General features: G+C 35.6%; 1 protein-coding gene across 7 annotated transcripts in view; it reads left to right on the forward strand.

Annotated features, from left to right (window-relative positions):
* Positions 1–18,908, forward strand: part of Sugct (succinyl-CoA:glutarate-CoA transferase) — a 724,801-nt gene that overhangs the window by 305,174 nt on the left and 400,719 nt on the right. For all 7 annotated transcript variants that reach the window (XR_009226097.1, XM_046437777.2, XM_046437775.2 and 4 more), the window contains 2 exons: positions 5,136–5,207; positions 12,354–12,451. Coding sequence is in view for 6 of the 7 variants with exons in the window: in XM_046437777.2 (XP_046293733.1) it covers positions 5,136–5,207; positions 12,354–12,451 (170 nt within the window). In the remaining variant the exon portion in view is untranslated. The remainder of the gene's footprint in view (positions 1–5,135; positions 5,208–12,353; positions 12,452–18,908) is intronic.

An 18,908-nucleotide genomic window follows, 5' to 3' on the forward strand; every position in this document is an offset into this window, starting at 1 on the left:
AGGAGAATCAGAGTTGGTGAGGCCCTGAGTGCCAGGATGAAAGGGCTTAGAATGCACTGGGAGTTCCTTTCATGCAGGTCTTAGTTTTTTTAGTAATTACTTAATGATGATGATGTATCCATTATATAGCCCCACTTCATGTCAGCAACCATTTTATGTACTGCACACTGAGACTCTCTAGTCATAACCTGAAACCGATTTCTGTAATCACAGAATGAAACCTTTTGTGTTCTAACCATCTTTATCTCCTGTTCTTCTCCCTTTCTTGTTCAACTCTTCATATTGTTCTTTCTTTTTCATAGATTTCACTGGGATTCCTTATCAGCTGATGCTGCTCTCTTTGCCCTGTCTGTGCCTCCTTTCTTTACCACCTTCTTCCTTAGATAGTCCATGGCTCTACTGCTCAATAATATTCTGGCTAGTTTTATAATTTTCCTATACCTGTCCTTTTCTTTCATATCTATCTGGCAAAACCCTACACCCAGTGAATGTAAACATGCCTTTATTCTTTGGGTAACTAGGAGATGGTAGAGAAAATCATTCAGCTGGGGCTCTCTGCACTTTAGCTTTCAATAGCGTTTCTCTGGTCACTTTACTGTCCCTCAGTCTGACACCTCAGAACTCTTTACAGTCTTCCAGTTGCATATCTTCCTGTCGCTACCCTCAGTTAGTGACCTTACCCCTTGTTTCATAAAGTAGAAGAAGAATCCAGTGGAACTTCCTCAGCTTCCCTCCACCCAACCCTCATGGGAACCTGCCTCTGCATCTGTGCTTCTGCTGTGCTCTCAGTCCTTGCTTGTTCCTCCTGTTCATCACCCACCTTCTCAGATGTTTTCACCTACTCGGTTTGTTTAACTGTTAATTAGATCCTCAACCCACTCCAGACTTCATTCAGTTGTCATCATAATGCCAGCTCTTGAAACCCACCTTGCAGGCCTTCTTCAATCCTCACCCTGCTCTCTGGCTGTTCCTATTCTGTCTGTCTAGACTTCAGATGGGGTGGTCTTCAGATTTCTCACCTTTTTTCCCCCTACTCTGAAGTCTAAACTCTTCCTAAATAATCTCACTTTTATATTGAATTCAGTCATAGATTATAAGCAAAAGAGTGAATTTTTATCTATAGTTCAGACTTTTATCAGGTCCCCAAGTCCTACTCAGGTGAAATTTCCAACGGGATCTCAAAAGCTTCTTAAAAACCTAAGTGTGAACTATGAGACCTTCCTTTCCCTTATCCTTTAACTCTTAATCGTCATATTCAATCCATTACCAACTCCAATAGGTTTTACCACTTAAATATTTATTGAATCTATTTTCTTCCATCTGTGTCATCATGGCCCATAATCTAAGACGACATCATCTTTTGCCATTATCATTTTTGCCTCTTAATTGGTCTATTCAAGTCTAATCTTATCCTCCAATATGTTGTTACATCACAACCAGAAAGTTTTCTCAAATGCAAACACAATTATTTAAGCCTTTTAGTGCCTTCCCATTAGTTTTATGATAAATTATTTCACATGATCTTGGACTTCATATAGCTCCTTGCCTATTTCTATAGCCTTCAATTTGCTGTTTTCCCCCATATTCTCTTATGGCTTATTGCTTCTTTCCACCACAGGTCCTTTGCACACATAGTTTCTTCTGTCAGCAATGACATTTCTCCCAGTTCTTACCTAATTAATGCTTACTTAGTACCTCAGCTCAAAGATCACTCTTATAGAGAATCTTTCCGATTTCTCAGCCTTCAACTGAGATAATTAGGCCCACGTATTGTCAGATCCCCGTTGTGGCCTGTACTTTCCCTTTCTAGTACCTGTCTCTGCTTGTAATTATTTGTGTGAGTGTTGACCAATGTCTGTCATTTTATTGAAATGTAAGTTTTCTGTGATGGACCATAGGTATTTAGCTTATCATTTTGTACCCATTGTACCTAATATCTAACACATCATAAATTATGTTTAAAAAGTATTTTTAAATACACAAATGAATGTGCTTTTAATCAATAGCCATTATAATAATTCTAAAAGTAAGTACTGATCATTCTTACCTTTTAGAAGAAAAAATTGAGGCTCTGAAATTAGGTAACTTGCCTGATATCATCCGGGTTGCATAAATAGTAGATCTGGATTCATTTTTGCTATTTCATTTTTATTATATTGTTTTATTGGTATAAAGATCTATTTTAAAAGATATGAAGTAGATATTTCATTTCAGAGTTTTGTTATGAAATTAAAATTATTTTTATTAGTAATATTAACTGCATGATATGGGGTCCAATGTGAGAAAAAAACAAAATAAAAATATCCTCCAGTTTAAATGAACTGAGAATGTGTTAGCAAATTTTAAAGTATATATTTTTTATCATTAAAAATAATAACATTCAAATATGCTTGTGAGAGGATCTTAAATAAAAAATGAAGATTATTAACTTATCTATAGTGAAATACTAATTACATAAAAGTGAACACAAAGAGACTAGAAAGAAGTCTACTTGCAGGTAATTCTTCTGGGTGATGGTGTTATGGGTAATTTATTTCCTCTGTATTTTCTCTATACTTGCCTGATTTTCTATAATGATAGTGTGTTATTTTTAAGTTTGCGTATAAAATACATTTATTAAATAAACACTGGTGAAATAATAAGTATAGGGAAGAAAATTTTAAAGAATACACAATCATACCTTAGTAGTTATAAGATCTATTTGATAATCCTTAAGTCTGATAATAATCTGGTGGCTCAGCTGCTAGTCAGTTTTTACTTCTCAATTGATAATCAAGTAGTTGTCTCCTTAAAATTTTAAAATGTTTATATTGATAAAGATATACTTCATGATATGTTAGAGACTGAAGGAATAAACAGGAATTTCTTCATTTATTAAAAGGAAATTAACACCTTCCAAACATTAACTTATAAAATATGTTACTGATCCAACGTTTTGTAAACCTTTGTTTGTGTTATACTTATCAGCATATGTGGTTACTTCACATTTACTTATCCTCTCCCCTTGTTTCCTTCTGATTACAAACAGCAAAAAACCTGTGTAACTTCATACTTATCAATAACTCATTGAGACATCTCAGCTGAAATCTTCTTTGCACCTCACCCACAGTTCTATTGCAAGATTCCCTTCTGTAGCTTTAGAAACACTAGTGCATGGACACTAACTTTGCTTTTGCCCTTGTGGACAAGGGAAAATGCTTACAATAGTTCACATGATATCTTCTTAATAGCATTCCTTACCAAATCAAGCAAGAATGTGAGTAGAATAAAATCTCATAGGTTTTGCATGAAATCTATTTTAGCCACAATTTTGTTATCTGGAATTAATTATTTGATTGATTGCTTATACTTACAAACTATTTATTAATTGCTTATATTCTTTAGATATCATGTTAGGCCTTGTAGGAAGATTAGAAGAGAAAAAAATACAATCTACCATCACTGTACACCAGAACTTTCTATGATGGAAATGTTCTATACCTGTGCTTTCTAATCCATTAGCCACATGCAGATATTGAATGCTTGACATGTAGTTGGTGTGACTGTGAGTCTGAATTGTTAATTTAATATTTTAAATAACAGCTTTATTGAGATATAATTGAATTCTATTGTATTGTATTGTACATATAATTCATTGATATTTTACTATATGCAAAGTTGTGCAGTTATCACCACAATCAATTTTTGAACATTTTCATTACTCTAGCAAGAAACCTGGTACTCATAGCAATTGCTCCCATTTTCCCCCAACTTCCCCAGCTCTAGGCAGCTGCAACTCCCCACACCCCCAACTCCATGGATTCTCCTATTTTGAACTTTTCATCTAAATAGAATTTGGTCTTTTGTGATTCACTAATTTAATTTTAGTTTGTTTAAATTTAATAGTCATATGTGGTGAGTAACTATCATAAGAAGCAAGAGAAGTAAAAAGACCAAAGACAGATGCTTAAGGAATGCTGAAGACTTAAGAGAAGAAAATCCTCTAAAAGGTGCATAGGGAAGACAGATCAAAGAGATAGGAGATGAGTCTGGATAAAGTCTACAGCTAAGACAGGATCCTGAAGTAGAGGATGGTTAATTATACCAAATAATGCAGGGGAGTCAAAGAAGCATAGCTTCAGTATGGTGATAGTATAAAGACTCTTGATGCCAAAGGACACTGCAGCATGGTGTTGGTGAGCAAGCATAGGCAGGTAGGCTGTGCTTTTATGTCATCAAGAGATGGAGGGAAGGAAGAAAAATTCAAGACAGCTTGAGAAGGATGTCGGGATTGATGAAAAATGGTTGCTGTTAGTGATATTTTCCTGGAAACTGGAGCCTACCTGTAGGCAGAAGACAGGGATTCAGTCTCTGAGAATGTGGGTGAATGTAGCACTATGTTTATTAACATAGGAGTAACTTCTACCATAGAGTTAGACATCATTGTTCTCAGAAGCAGAAGCAAGTGAAGAAAATGTAGGTGAAAATACAGAGCAAATTTTACATAGAAAGAAAGGAAATTCAGAGTTAATTTACTTTGGGAAATTTGAATGAGGCCTTCTGAGGGTAAAATTTGGGTCCTCCTGCTGCACTGTGATCCTAACTGGAGAAGGGTGGAGAAGGAGGGAGCATGGGAAGGATCTTCAAATGGTTTGGGGCCATGGGTGTCATGGGTTTCAGTCACTTATACGTCCACAGCTCACTCAACCTTCCTTCTTTCCTCTTTCCTCACCTCCTTCATTCTTTCTTTTGTTCCTTTCTTTTATCCATCTATTCTTACACTTGTAGCAAACAGTGCCTTTTGCTCTATAGTGTTCTCTGCCCTACAAGAAAAAATGGAAACAAAACATAAAGCTTTTAATCCATATTACAAGATATGAATTTCATGAGTTATAATAATAAACTAGCATTTTCTTAATTTTTGAGTCACTTTTCCCCCGATATTGTCATAGTGGAAGATCTAGGAAGTATTTTGAAAATTCTCAATAAAAACAGGTATGCTAATGTAAGAGAAAAAGGTACAAGGTAGTCGATATTGAATTAATTAATGACATTGTTTTAGAGCAAATCTATATAGATTTCTTAGATCCTAAAAATCAACTTTTATGGTCTTTTCAACATGTAAACATATATTTACATATGTTTTTCTCTTTTAGGCTTTTAAAACCAAGGATGGCTATTTTGTAGTTGGAGCAGGAAATGACCAACAGTTTGCTACTGTGTGCAAGGTAATCCATAATCACTGGGATGAGTAGATGATATATGCAATAATTCATTTTGTGCAAAGTTAGGGCAAGTTTAGTTTTGCCTAGCACAATGATGCTAAGTCAATAACCAAGTTAGAACCCCGTACATTAGTACCTAAAAATATACCATTTTCAAACTTATCATACATGATAATGACTGGATTTGAATTAGCACACAATTTTTTAAAATTATAACATTCAGTTGGATTTTGAAATGAAGAAGTTAGCTTAAATTGTTCTCAAACTTTATATATCTATTAGTCAATATTAAAAGGGGAAGAAAAGAAAATGAATTTTAAAGCAATATTTAACAATGGGAATTTTCCTCCCCTCCTTCCTTCTCCTAGGTCTTTTGTTTTTATTTAAGACCTTAGATATCAGTTTACTTTTCCCCTCCTTCGCTCTCTTCTTTCCTTCCTTTTTTTTTCTTACTGTCTTCCTTCTTTCCTTTTTCTGCCTCCCTTTCTCTCTCCCTTCTTCCTTCCTTCCTTCCTTCAAATATCAGGTTTAATTAGGTCCATATATAGTTAAACACTCCCAAATTTATTTTGTTCATCATTAAAAAATTTCAAACTTTTTCAAAAATTAACCTTTGCTTAGAGTATCTTTTATCAAAATTTATGTTTAAAGATTTTATAAATTAAGGTTGTATTAGAATGTTGTTCCTAACCAAGGCCTGAAAAAAAGGCCTTGGAATCATTTAAAATAACATGGTAGGGATATTCTAAATTTTAAACATTGCCTAGACATTTAAAAAATGTTTTATTATATATATCTAGAACTTTTGTCCTTTGTTTTTACTTAAGACATTAGATATGAGTTTACTTTTTCCAGTTTTCTTTTTCTTTTTCTTGGATGTAGAAAAAGAAAAGGCTTTACTTATTGAGAATTTTCTTCTGATTGGAGGATTAGTTTTTTTGCTAACCACATTATTGTGAGCTTTCAGCTTTTTAAAAGATGCCTGTGAGTTCCTTGGAGGAAACTTATTTATTATAGTAAATTTATTATGTACAAAAAGTATTTATTACTGCACCTCTTTTATATGAGGTTAATGAGCAGAGCTAAAAACCACAGCAAAGTGGTGGGAAGTACCACAGTAAAGGTGACAAATGGAGATAGTTCCGACTGTAGAAAGGGCTGGCACATCTGAGGTGGGAAGGAAGGGAGCTTTTATATAATGGTGACTCAGTAAGTGTAGAGAAAATTGATTCAAACATTTGATCTGGGATCAAAGAATCTTTATTATGAATGGTCAATGTTAAAAATATGAAACATACGGAAGTCCTTGCCTGTGAAGTCATTTGCGTACTCTAACTGCAGAGATGTAAAAGCTGGTTCATTGCTCTAAACAAGTACAGATTTTCTTCCTGGGCCATATGTTTTGGAGTTTTCTCTCTCTCTAAAAAAAAAAAAAATTAAAAAGGAAAGGAAAAAAAAGGTGGGGAGGAGGACTGGTTGACATATTCTTCACTGTTGAAAATAACGATACTGAATACTTTTAATTTTTGATTCATTACTGTTGATCAATTTGAAACTTTTGAACTTCTTTATAAATATTTGTAAGAACATTTCAAAAAAGATTTTCATTTTAAAGCAGAATATTTGCCATAATTGTTAGTACTAAAGTTATGACTTATTGGTATGGTGTGTAACTATATAGTTTTTTTTTTTTTTTAAAGGCCATCAGAGGCCTGGGAGAATGGCACACCTTAATTTTCCCATATGTGAATCAGAAATGATAATCCCTCTTTGAACCATTAAGGAGATGTCTACAAAAACTCTTTGAGGTCCTCTGAAGAATAATTTTGTGTGTATGGGATTTTAGTGTTATTTACATAATTTACTAGGCATCTTGAGTGAGTGCTGCAATTTGGTCTTCTCAATCTTCAGAGCCAGTTATATGCTTACATGTAAACCTGTCCTAAAAATATTCTTACCAAAGAAAAGTCCTGTTTTCCTACTTGGATGCAAAGTTCTCTTATTCTCCCAGTCATTTTTAGTGACTATAGTTAAGTATTTTTAATTCAAATATACCTATTGATGAGGGATTCATTGCTCAAACTGTCCTTATAGAAGGTGAGGTCCCCTTCATTGTTTTTGCTGATTGTTTTTGACAATGAGCCTATAAAAATTGTTCTTTTTATAAGTAAGTTTCATCAGGAAGAAAGTTTCAGACAGCTGTACCTCCTGGGGAGAAATGTGGCAGCATTGTTTGTGATGAATGAATGGGATTTACTTATCCCTTCTCTTTCCAAAATAGAATTTGATATACTGGTTGATTAATACATTTTGAGGAGGGTTTCCATTAGGGAACTCTTAGGGTCAGGGGTTGGAATGGAGCAAGAACATTGGTTCAAGACTTGGCTGTCAGAATGTCTTGCTGTGTATAAAATGAACCTTGGTTTGTAACAAATTTTATTTTATGTCCCTTAACATGATACAGAAGGGTAGGGAAAGTGAGCATATGTAAGCTATTTTAAGCTGATTGATGCCAACACTAATGGGTATTTCTATTTGAAGTATATTGACATCCTTTTAAAAATCATTTAGACTGAAGGCTTCTTTTATTGGAGGCAATATGCATTGGTTCTCAACTTTAGTATGCATAAGAATCTCCTGGAGGCCCATTCTCAAAGACTTGATTTAGTGTGTCTGATGTGGGTCACAGGGAACTTCAATTTTAACAAGCACTGTAGTTGATTTTGGGGTAGGTGGTCTGAGGACACTCTAGCATAATTCTTAAGGCCTACTGTAAATCTTGTTACTAGTCAGGTAACCTCTGGCAAGGTACTGAATCTTACCTAAGCTTCCGTTTCTCCATGTATAAAATGTAGACTAAAACACATAACTACAATAACTTGAATGGTTTCTTAAGAGTTTGATTAGGTAAGTAAAACAGTACAATCCTGGCTCATAGTATGCACTTATAAATGGTCTCTATCAAAATTGGATGGGAGATTGTGATTCTAGGGAGGATCCAGTAAGTACTCTTCTCCCTACTCTTCCACCCAGCACAGTGATAAAACCTATGCAGAACGCATGGAGTATCTGAGGATTCTGAAAAGTGAACAGTAGGAGAATTGAGTAAGAACCTCAGAATTTAGAGTACTTCTAAACTGGCAGTAAATTTACCAGTTTTTCCATTATATGAATACAGTGGAGCCTGAAGCTGTAAAGTGGATGCCAGGCACCAAAGCTAAGATCCAGAGATGCTCTTTATTTCTGGTGCAAGGAACCTGAAAAGTAAGCTCTAATGTAAGAGTGTGGAAGTCCTGTTTTTTTCCCTCCCCACTTTCTCATGCCCAGCCCTTGAGTAATCCTGTAAGTGGCAGGAAATTTCATCTTCATTGCTTAACTGAGGTCCTAAAGAAGGGATGAATCTTTATTGCTTTTTTCTCTATTTTTCCACTGCTTAGCTTTTCTTCCCTGGAAGTATGCTTGAGAGTGGGGTAACTAATGGGAAGCCCCAGGGAACTGGAAAGTTCTGGAGAGATTGCAAAGAGTGAAGATCTTTGAAAAGCAATCCTTGAAGTTGTTTCTGAACTCCTGGGCTCACCCCTGAGCTGCACATGCACCGGTCTGATTCTAATTAGCATACCAAACATCTTGAGAACAGGGTTGACAATAGATGACTGCCCCAGTTGTAGTGTGATGGACTGTTAAGTGAGGCATATGTAGGACACATTCAAATAACACTGCAAAGACTTTGAAACTGAACCAACATTAGAACCGAACACATAGAAGGTAGTTGGGAACTTGTAGCTTGGACCTAACCAGGTCAGTTGTTTGCAGAAAACAAAAACATCAAAAATGTTCTATAGGGCCTGGGATTGTGGCTCAGTGGTAGAGTGCTTGCTTTGCACTGGTGTGGCACTGGGTTTGGTCCTCAACACCACATAAAAGCAAAAAAATAAAAATAAATAAAGTTTAAATAAAAAAATGCTCTGTAGGATTCAAACAAGACCCAGGGACTCCTGACACAATATTCAAAACATCCAAGATACAGTCCAAAATTATTCAGCATATGAAGAACCAGAACTTGCATGACAAAAGACAATCAATAAATAACACAGATGTTGGAATTAACTCATGAAGACTTTAAAACAGCTATTATAAAAATGCTCTAACAAGCTTTATAGACACTGTTGAAATAAATGGAAAAGTAGAATTGTTTAGAAAGAAATAGAAGATATGAAAAAAGAAGGAAATTCTAGAACTGAAAAGGACAATAACTAAGAAAATAAATAATACTTTACTGGAGATGACAGAGAAAATAATCAAGGATTTGGGAAATAAATCCATAAAAATTATTCAGGCTGAACAACAGATAGAGTAACAGTAGCCCTTTTTTACTCTAAATCAATTATTGAACATCTGTATAGAAGAAAATAGTAACCAAAATCAAAATTGATAAATGTAATACTAAAAATTTTCAAAAAATTTCTATCTTTCTGGATAGGAAAGGGAAAACAAAAGAATGAAAAAAATAATAAATTCCAATAGTAACCTCAAAGTATCAATTACAACATTAAATGTGAATGACTTAACCACACCAATGAAAAGACAGATGTTGTCAGAAAAGATAGGAGAAACAAACAAAAAACAACAGCCAGGTGTGGTGTCACAACCTGTAGTCCCAGTGACTGAGGAGGTTGAGGGAGGAGGATCACAATTTTGAGGCCAGCCTCAGCAACTTAGAGAGATCCTAAGCAACTTAGGAGACCCTTCCTCAAAAAATAAAAATGGACTAGGGATGTAGCTCAGTGGTAAAGCACCCTTAGGTTCAATCCCCAGAACCTACCAACCCCTCCAAAAGAGTGGGAAGTTAAGGTTTGAGCAGATTTAATAAAAGAAAGAGTTAGCCAACTGAATGTCTGATGGAAGATGTTCCAGCCAAGGAGGTAGTTGACTGTTAAAAGTCCTGAGGCCCACATATGGTAGACATATTCCTGTTCCAGCAAGAAGCTAGCACTGTTGCAGTGAGGAACCTAGGGGGAAAATATGGTAGAAGGTGATGTCAGGGGTAACTGACTCTGCTCTGTGGAGCCTTTGAGGCTGTCATAAGGAGGCTGTTGTCAGCTATTTGTGTCATCAGGTGATGGGAGCACTAGAGTTCTTTGCCGTTTCAGCTATCATGTTTTACTATTTTTATGGAGCCAGTCTTCTTTTTCTTCCCTCTCTTTTTTGAACAATTATATCTCTTTATCATTTCTTTTAAGGGAAACATTGCTTAGCTGCAATAGTTCACATTTATTTAGAGCTCAGTAGTTAAGCATTTTTTCATAGACAGTTTCATTTTATCCCAGGCAGCACTTTTTTTCAAGCCCCTGAAGAATGTATGTGATCACAGCCCCTGAAGATGTCTGTCTAGAAACATTTTGAACATTGGCCAGCATAGCTGCAGACAGAAGGACAATTACTTTGACCCACCATTTCACACCAACTTTAAAAGAGAAAAGAGGTTCAAAAAGTCAAATACAGAGGACATGTGGGCACCTCAGTCTCCCTTGCATGTAGTCACTCTGTACATTTTTATGTAGCTATGGTGTATTCTGGGTGAGGCCAGACTTATAAATTTTACCTATGATTTTTTGAAGGCACTTGTTTTTTCTTTAAATGACTTCTGAACTCCCAATTGGGGAGGCTTTCTGACCACTGGACAAGCCTTGAGACCATCCTGGGATCAGATGTGCTGATAGTGAGGTTTCTAGCAAAAGCACTGTATTTGGTGTGGCCATTTTTAAAATCTGGGAGAGTAACGCTGTCTATATCATTCCCTAAGGGAAACGAGTAAGTGGAACATGTGAAAGAGGAATTACACCATTGAGATGGTCTCTTTGCTCCAGGGAATCTTCTTCACTTCTCTCTCCTTTGTAAGATGATTAATGGATTGATTTTATTTAAACTGTGGGAAACAAATGAAACCATTAAAGGCAGCGGAGCACAACAGACACTAGTATGGCAATTTGTAAATCAATGGATGTGTAACTGATGTGAATCTGCAATCTGTGTATGGGGTGAAGGTGGGAGTTCATAACCCACTAGAATCAAAGTGTGGAATATGATATGTCAAGAAATTTGTAATGTTTTGAACAACCCACAATAAAAAATTAAAAAAAAAAATGTTTATATTGAAAGCAAATACATAATAAAGGCAGTGAAGTTTTCTGTATGCCACATGGCCTGCCCCCAACCCATAAATGCGCCTTCTGACTTTCCAACACAACCGCCAAACCCTGCCTCCACACATTCTTTTCAAAACGTCTTTTTCATTCCAAATCCACTTGGTACTTTCATTATGGTCTTGTTAAAATTGCAAGATGTCCAAAGGGATTTGCAAGATAGATTTTCCCTTTAGTGAGAAGCAGCAAAAGAGGAAGTATATAAAAGCATTTCTAGTCGGTATTCCTTCAGGGAGACATACTAAAGAAAAGTAGTGTCACTCCTATAGCAAGAAGATCTTTTAATTTGATGTCATTTTAATGGTTAGCATTTGGGCAAATGTATGGCTTTCCCTTTATTTTAGCACTTTGTACAACATCCTGGATAGTACTATTGGGACAGATAATATTATTTTATTTACATGTGGAACAAATAAGTGAAGGTACCTATAAGATATGTTGATTGTGGGCTTCATGTAAGGGCAGGCATGTACTTAGGATTTTGGTTCATAAAATTAGGTCAGTTTTATCTGATTTTGAACCTCTCTCCATATTTTGTTCAGATAAGACTTTTTGCGGATCTGATAACTCTTCTCATAATCTCATATATGAGTACAAGATATTATGGAGGTCTGAAAACTTTTTCTATGCTCTCATTGTAGGCATAAATGTAGTGAAACCTTCTTGTAAATGACAAACCTATTCATTGGCATGACCCATCCTAATTGTGTGATTGTTTCTTCCATATCCCCTTGTTGAGAGTTATAAAGATCAGAAAGGAATGGTCTTGGAAGGGACACTTTCATAACACTCTAAACTTCTCTTTGTGGGTTTTTGGATCTGAATGAACACATGAGAGGTTTTTCCACGTTGAAAATTTCATCTATTACTAAATTAGAGCCGGTCACTAGGATCCAGTAGGATTTACAGGTACATGAAATACTTTGCAAATATTTTTCCCTTTTAGATCTTGAATTTGCCTGAGTTGATTGATGATTCCAAGTATAAAACCAACCATCTTCGAGTGGAGAATAGAAAAGAGCTTATTAAAATACTATCTGCACGGTAAGCTTGGATCTAGCACATATACATTTAAGAATTAATATGCAATAATAATTTATTTGGTGTTTTTCTGGAGTCTTTTGTGCTTAGTGAGATTGGTTTGTAATTCTCTTCCACTTCCCAAAATTGGGTTAATGGAAAGCTATTTTAAAGCTATGGTTTTCTCTGTTGTTCAAAGACATTTGAAAGTATTTAAATGTTTTATTCAGTACTTAGTCATAATGATATAAATAAGTCACAATGACTTGAATCAGGTTTCCTCTCTGTGGCCTATAACTGTTTGGATTTAGTATATCATACATAATAATAACAACAATAATAATGTAATATTATTTTGGTTTTTTATTGTGTTAAATGCTCCATACATTATCACTTTTATCCCTTATAATCATTGTCTGAGGTAAGTTTTATTATTCTCATCTAACAGATACAGAAAACTTGGCAAACAGAGGGAAAACCAGGAGTTTAATGGTTTTTCTGAATCACTGTGTGAATCAAGATGATGATTCTGGGCCATTGAAAATACCAGATTGAGTTATGAGTCATAAAAGATTAATGTTATTTAATTACAGTGCTTAATTTCCAAATTATCCATTCATGTCAGGTTATGCTTTTGTATTGACTTTGCTTCCGGGGGGGGGAACCCTAAACCCCAAAGTAATAATTCCTACTGTATCATAAAAGTTTCACTTTCATTTGCTTCTAAACTTCTCAATCCATAGACACAGTCTTTGTGGATTTTTCAGATCCAAAATGCCCATATGAAGAGTTCTTCCATATTGAAAATTTGTTTTAATCATACAAATAAATTAGGCCTTTTTGTTCAAATATCATATCCTGTCTTTTGAAAAGGCCTACTTATTTCTATGTAATATCTATCAAAGTTCTAAGAAAATATAATTGTGCTAATGTTGCTTTTTGTTGTTCCCTTTATATTTTGTGATTTGTACATGAAATTATGAGTTAATATTCATTTGCTGATTGTCTCTTTCTGGATTTTAAACATTTCTCTACACAGCCTATCCTCTATGTGCCAAATGATCTTCATGTCAATGGGGACTCTGTGTGTGAGATTGATACCCACAGAACAGGGGAATGAGAATTGTGGCCCCTTTCTTGATCATTAGTTAAATACGATTCTGATTCTACCGCAAAGCCCCAGAGCCCTCAATGATTAACCTTTCTCTACATGAGAATTGGCCATTTATTTCAGCCTTTTGCCTCTTTGCCTCTTAAGCATTTTAAATTCATTTAATTCATTAATATGACTTTTTCCTTTCACACCATGGTTACCAAGTTTCAATAATAGGCACTTGTGAGAATCTTATCAAAAGCTCTTTGATAGTCTAAATAAATTATGTCCACGCTGTGAGAAGAGCAGATCCCAAGAAAAATATAAAAACTAGGCAGATATAAGTATCCTCCCATTATTTAGTTGCCAGCACTTTGATAGCTTCAGGAACCACAGAGTTAAGTCATTGGTTTCCTATGTCCTCAAACTTTTATTCCTTGCTAAATTCTGTTATAAAATTTCATTGTGCAAAGACTTTTAGCAGGATGCATTACAGATTTTTATTCTTCCTCTTTGGGGTGAATTAGTCTGTCGCCTTCTTTGCACTTTTGTACACACAGAAATGGGAGTCTCAGCATTTTTGAACTCTTAAGGTCTGTTATATTTCTATCAGACTCAAGAAGATCAAGTAGTCACAGTACATGGAAGGAGATGGGGTTAGTCTGAAGGGAGGAAATTGGGTAGGGAAAGCGCATCATCACAGATACTGCTGTTAAAATACAGCAGTCTGTTTGGAGGCCAGGTTCATGCTCTCTTCGACTGGTTTGTTGACATTTTTTGGTGCTGTCTTATGACTTGCCATTTTCTGAGTCTCTTCAGCTCAAGTCTCTTCTCCTCTCTGGTGGATCAAACAGTGATGACCAGGGGAGATTAGGGAATTGATTCCTTCTCATTTATTATTTCATCATTTGCTTTTTTGAACAGATTGTCACTGGATTCATTAGTGCTGCTTATTGCTTGGCTTTCAGAAGTCTTTGCTAATGTATTGAAATTTATCATTTTCTTTCTATGATTTTAGGTTTTTTTCTAGTATTCAAAACCTTTAGCCATTTTCTACAAATTATGAGATTAAATGTGGTCTCTTTGGTCTGATATCCAGGGTTTTCCACATCTCATATCATCTTTCCTGCCTGCTTTTCTCCTAATCTGCTTCCATAAAAAGGCCCTGCTCCAGCCACACTCCTATTTGGTTTCTTTTGTTTCTTCTCTGGAATACTTCCCAGACCAAGCGTTCTGTGAAGCACAGTCCCGCCTGAAAGGCCAGTTCTACATCTCCATGAAGCCACCCCTGACATCTCTATCTAGGCTCCCTGTCAGGTGACAGCACCTGCAAGAAAGCAGGCATTCTTTTTGTGCCACGTATCTAGCCATCAGTTTTCAAACACAGGCACACTCCGTGTTCACTGTTGCTGGGAATGAGTTTGCTTAGGGGTCTGCTTACCCCGAACTTCTGGTCTTGTTGTGCATGTTGTTTCTCTTATTTCACAGCCACCTCAGAACTTGTGAATTACTATAAGTTTGTTTCATTAAAAACAAAACAACAATTAGCTCCTAATCACAAAGAGGAAGCAGGGAGAAAAGAAGGAGAGGAACCAGCATTTGGTGGATGCTAAGTACAGGCCAGATAAATATTAATATTGTTATTATGTTTCCCACTTTGCAGGTGAAAATTCTGAAGTTTAGGGAGGTTATTCCTAAGTACAGGCACATAGTAAATAGTTAGAAATGAGACTCAGAAGTTCATATCTTTTCCAAATATCACAATATCAAATTACTTCCCTAAAGTGGTATTTTTGTTTATTTGCTAAGTCAGTATTTACTGAGCACTTACTATGTGGCAGCACTTTCGCTAGCTAACATAGGGATAGAGAAGTGAATGAAACAGACCAATTAAGTTATTGAACAATAATGCAGGGAAGGGAAAAGAAGAGTGCCAGAAGTTGGGAGTGCAGCTGGGGCTTTTGCATTTAGGTTGGTTAGGAGGACCTGTCTGATAAAGTGACATATGATCAGAAGCCTGCAGAAAATGAGAGCAGGAGACTGGAAGACATCTGGGAGGAGCATTCAAGATAGAGGTGCATGGTGGAAGGTTAAGGAGTGGCGTAGAAGACCTGCCTGTAGGTGGGTAAGTAAGAGAAAGGGTGAGGGATGGGGTTAGAGAGAGTGGGGTAGATGATAGCAGATCAGGTAGTGAAAGTCACTATAGCCTTATGAAAAACTTGTAAAATAAAGGAATTCTTTTGATCATAACATGGGTTTAATTATCAGTGAGTTTGTTTTTCTAAACTGAAGATAGAAGTCTGGAGGAAACACTGTACCTGTAGAGACATCAACGTGTTCCAGTAATGTAGAGTCCATAAGGGCTCTTTTCTTACCTGGAGAGACCAGAAGAAATCATGAGTGTCAGTGTTTTTGCTTCTCATTCATTCATTTGCACACCACTTATCAAATATTTATCAAACACCTACTGTGAGCCAGGGACTGTTCTGAATATGGCCTTAAAAAAATAGGCAAAAATATCCTGTCCCCTGGACTTTGATTAGGGCGACCCTTTCAGAGTTTCTCAAAGACATGTTTCCTTTAGTTGTCATTGTCCTTGTTGTTTTGAAACCTGACACAACAACATTTGTTTTGATGAGCCTAAGAAGTTATTCTTCCATATTTTTCATATAACCTTTTCAAAACATTTGTTTTTTGCTTTTGTAAAAAATATTGTAGCTACAGGCTGTGCCTGCTAATCATTTGTTGTCTGTTTTTAAATTTTTTTTCTTTTGAGCATGTTGATATACATGCTACATTTTTTTTTCCCCAGGGTGGTTTGCCAATCACTTCTATAGTAAAAGCATATGTTTAGTGACAGTAGCTACATTACCATGTGGGTGTACCATGTTTTTGCCTGTTGTCTGCTATTAAACACTACATCATAGGCACTTTTCCTCAATGCTCATACACATTTTCCTCAGCTTATATTTTTACTTTAGAAAATCTTTAAAATATGTAAAAATGTAGCAGGATTTGAGAGAATGAATTAGCAGTGCAGATTACTTTAAAAATAAACTCTAAGAATGATGGATTCACTGCATTTATTAAAAAAAAATTCTCACCCTGTAAACCATATTTGATCTCCAAAACTGAAACATTTATGGATTTTGACAGAGTCTGTTCTCTTAAATAGACATATGAATTTCCTCTTGTGCTTCAAAATCTTACTTCGAAATATTTATCTTGAGCAATTTTGAATATTTCCCTCTCTGTCCATGATAAGCATTCATTTAAAATATTGAGAATCAGGTGTTCTCTTTGTGTGCTACAAAACTCATATAGACTTTTAGAAGTGCCTGTTAGAGATGTACATCACTTACCTCATTTGTCTGTTGTTCTTGCTAAGTACACTTTGAGGCTGCTCTCTGATAGCATCGGCCACATTCCGGACAGCAGCTGCCTGTTTTGGTCATCAGCTGTGTTTTCCACAGCCAGCACACACAATTCCCCTCAAGTGCTCTCAGGTGTTGCTATTCCCCAACCATGCCTGTGAGCAAGTCTTTCTTAATTTTTTTATTTTTTAACGTGGAAGACTGTCCCCTTGAGCTTGCCATTTTATCCAGAGTGTTGCAGAAAGTCTGTTTACCCAGCTGCTAGCATTGAAACCTAGGTACAGCTAAAGCATATTAAAAATCCCTAGCTAAAACAAGGAAAAATAAAAATTAATAGAGACTAATTCAGGGCCTTATAAAGCAAAACTCCTTATTTGCAATGCTAAAGAGAAACAAATTCTTAACCCTGTGCTATTGACACACCGGATGAGTGATAGTTAGGCATTCAAGAGAGAGATGGAAAGTTGTGATGTCTGCTGAATCTGAGTAGGATAAAGATAATGTATTAATGATTGGGGAGAGATAATAATAAGATATGAAATGAGGATGAAGGAAAAGAGAAACTATGGAGAAAATACAAATACAATTCATTTTATTCTCTCCTCTTTCCTCTCCTTGCCAACAACTTATTAGCCACTGATGGTGTACCCTGGTCCTGTAGGTAACAAATATGAAAGATGAAGCTTAGGTTTTTTGAGGAGTTTATTATGGTTTAATCAGGAAAACAAGTAAAAGGTATTTTTTGTTTGTTTGTTTGTTTGTTTGTTTTGAGTGAGATAGCTTGTGGGAAGTGCCAGGGTTAATGTAGGCACACTGCCTTCTGGGGCCCAGAGAGGGGGCAACTACTTCGGGTGTGCATACATCAGGGAATGCTTCCTAGAAGCCGTGCCACTTCAGATAAAGAACAAAAAAAAAATTGGGCAGGTGAAGAAAAAAGTTAATTTAGAGAAAGAAATATTAACCTGATACTGATAGAACTTTTAAACTTTGTAAAAAATGTTACCCAAGTAGAGGGAGTATATATCTAAATGGTCCTAGCAAAACTATTTCTAAAAATTTGGTTACATGGACTCCTCATAAATAAAATTAACAGCATTAGATAAATTTGCCTTTTCAAATATCATGGCAATTTATCTATTAATTAAAATCAATAAATTATTAAAATAATAATTTTTGGTTTTCGATGATTTGATTATTTTCTTAAACTAAGTTTGTGATATATAATTTAATATTTACCTATTTTCAGAGTTAACTGTATTATAATATTGTGAAATTAAATGACGTATTTCAGGACCTTTGAAACAAAGGTGCTAAGTAAATACTTGTTAAGTTGAAATAAGGGTTTATTAAAGACCTTCTAATCTGATCATTTTTAAAATTTGGCATCAAACTACTTTTAATAGCCTTGCAGAAAATGGTGGAGTTGAACCTGGATCATTTCTTGGCTCTGAAATTTCAGAGGTGTATAATTTAATGTTAATTTAAAAAAAATCCTGACATTTTGATATGATAAGGCAAATTTGACTATTCTTCTTCCTTGCTTAGGTCTTTTGATCCAGAGCTTTAAGGATGAGTTTAAACCATTAACCTTAATATGTGTAATTGCCTCTCCCCTTGTCAGCATTGTGCCAGCCACACGGAACCATTTAGTACTCCTTATAATGTGGCCTGATCTTTTAATCCTCCATGTCCTCCTGCATGCTTGTTGCTTTACACTAAAATGTAAAGAGTCTTCATCTTACTGGTCCCTATTATTCCTGTAAAATAAGCACACTTTTCAGAAGCTTTTTCTGCCTCTCTTGTCTGTTGTAGGCAGTCCCTCCTACGCTGCTACATCAAAGCATCTTTCACACTCAGCTGTCATCAGTCACTTATTTCTCTTTCTCTTTGACAAGACAGTAAATTTCCTAAGGCAGAGACTATGTCTTTTTGATTTTTATTTCTAGTGCCTATTTGAGTTTCTGGCACTCAATAAATGTTCTTTCAGTTAGTGAGTGCATGAATCAATGATGGG

The sequence above is a fragment of the Marmota monax genome, unplaced genomic scaffold, assembly GCF_021218885.2.
Source record: "Marmota monax isolate L192 unplaced genomic scaffold, Marmota_monax_Labrador192_F-V1.1 WCK01_AAM20220418_F8-fsc00109, whole genome shotgun sequence".
Lineage (NCBI taxonomy): Eukaryota > Metazoa > Chordata > Mammalia > Rodentia > Sciuridae > Marmota > Marmota monax.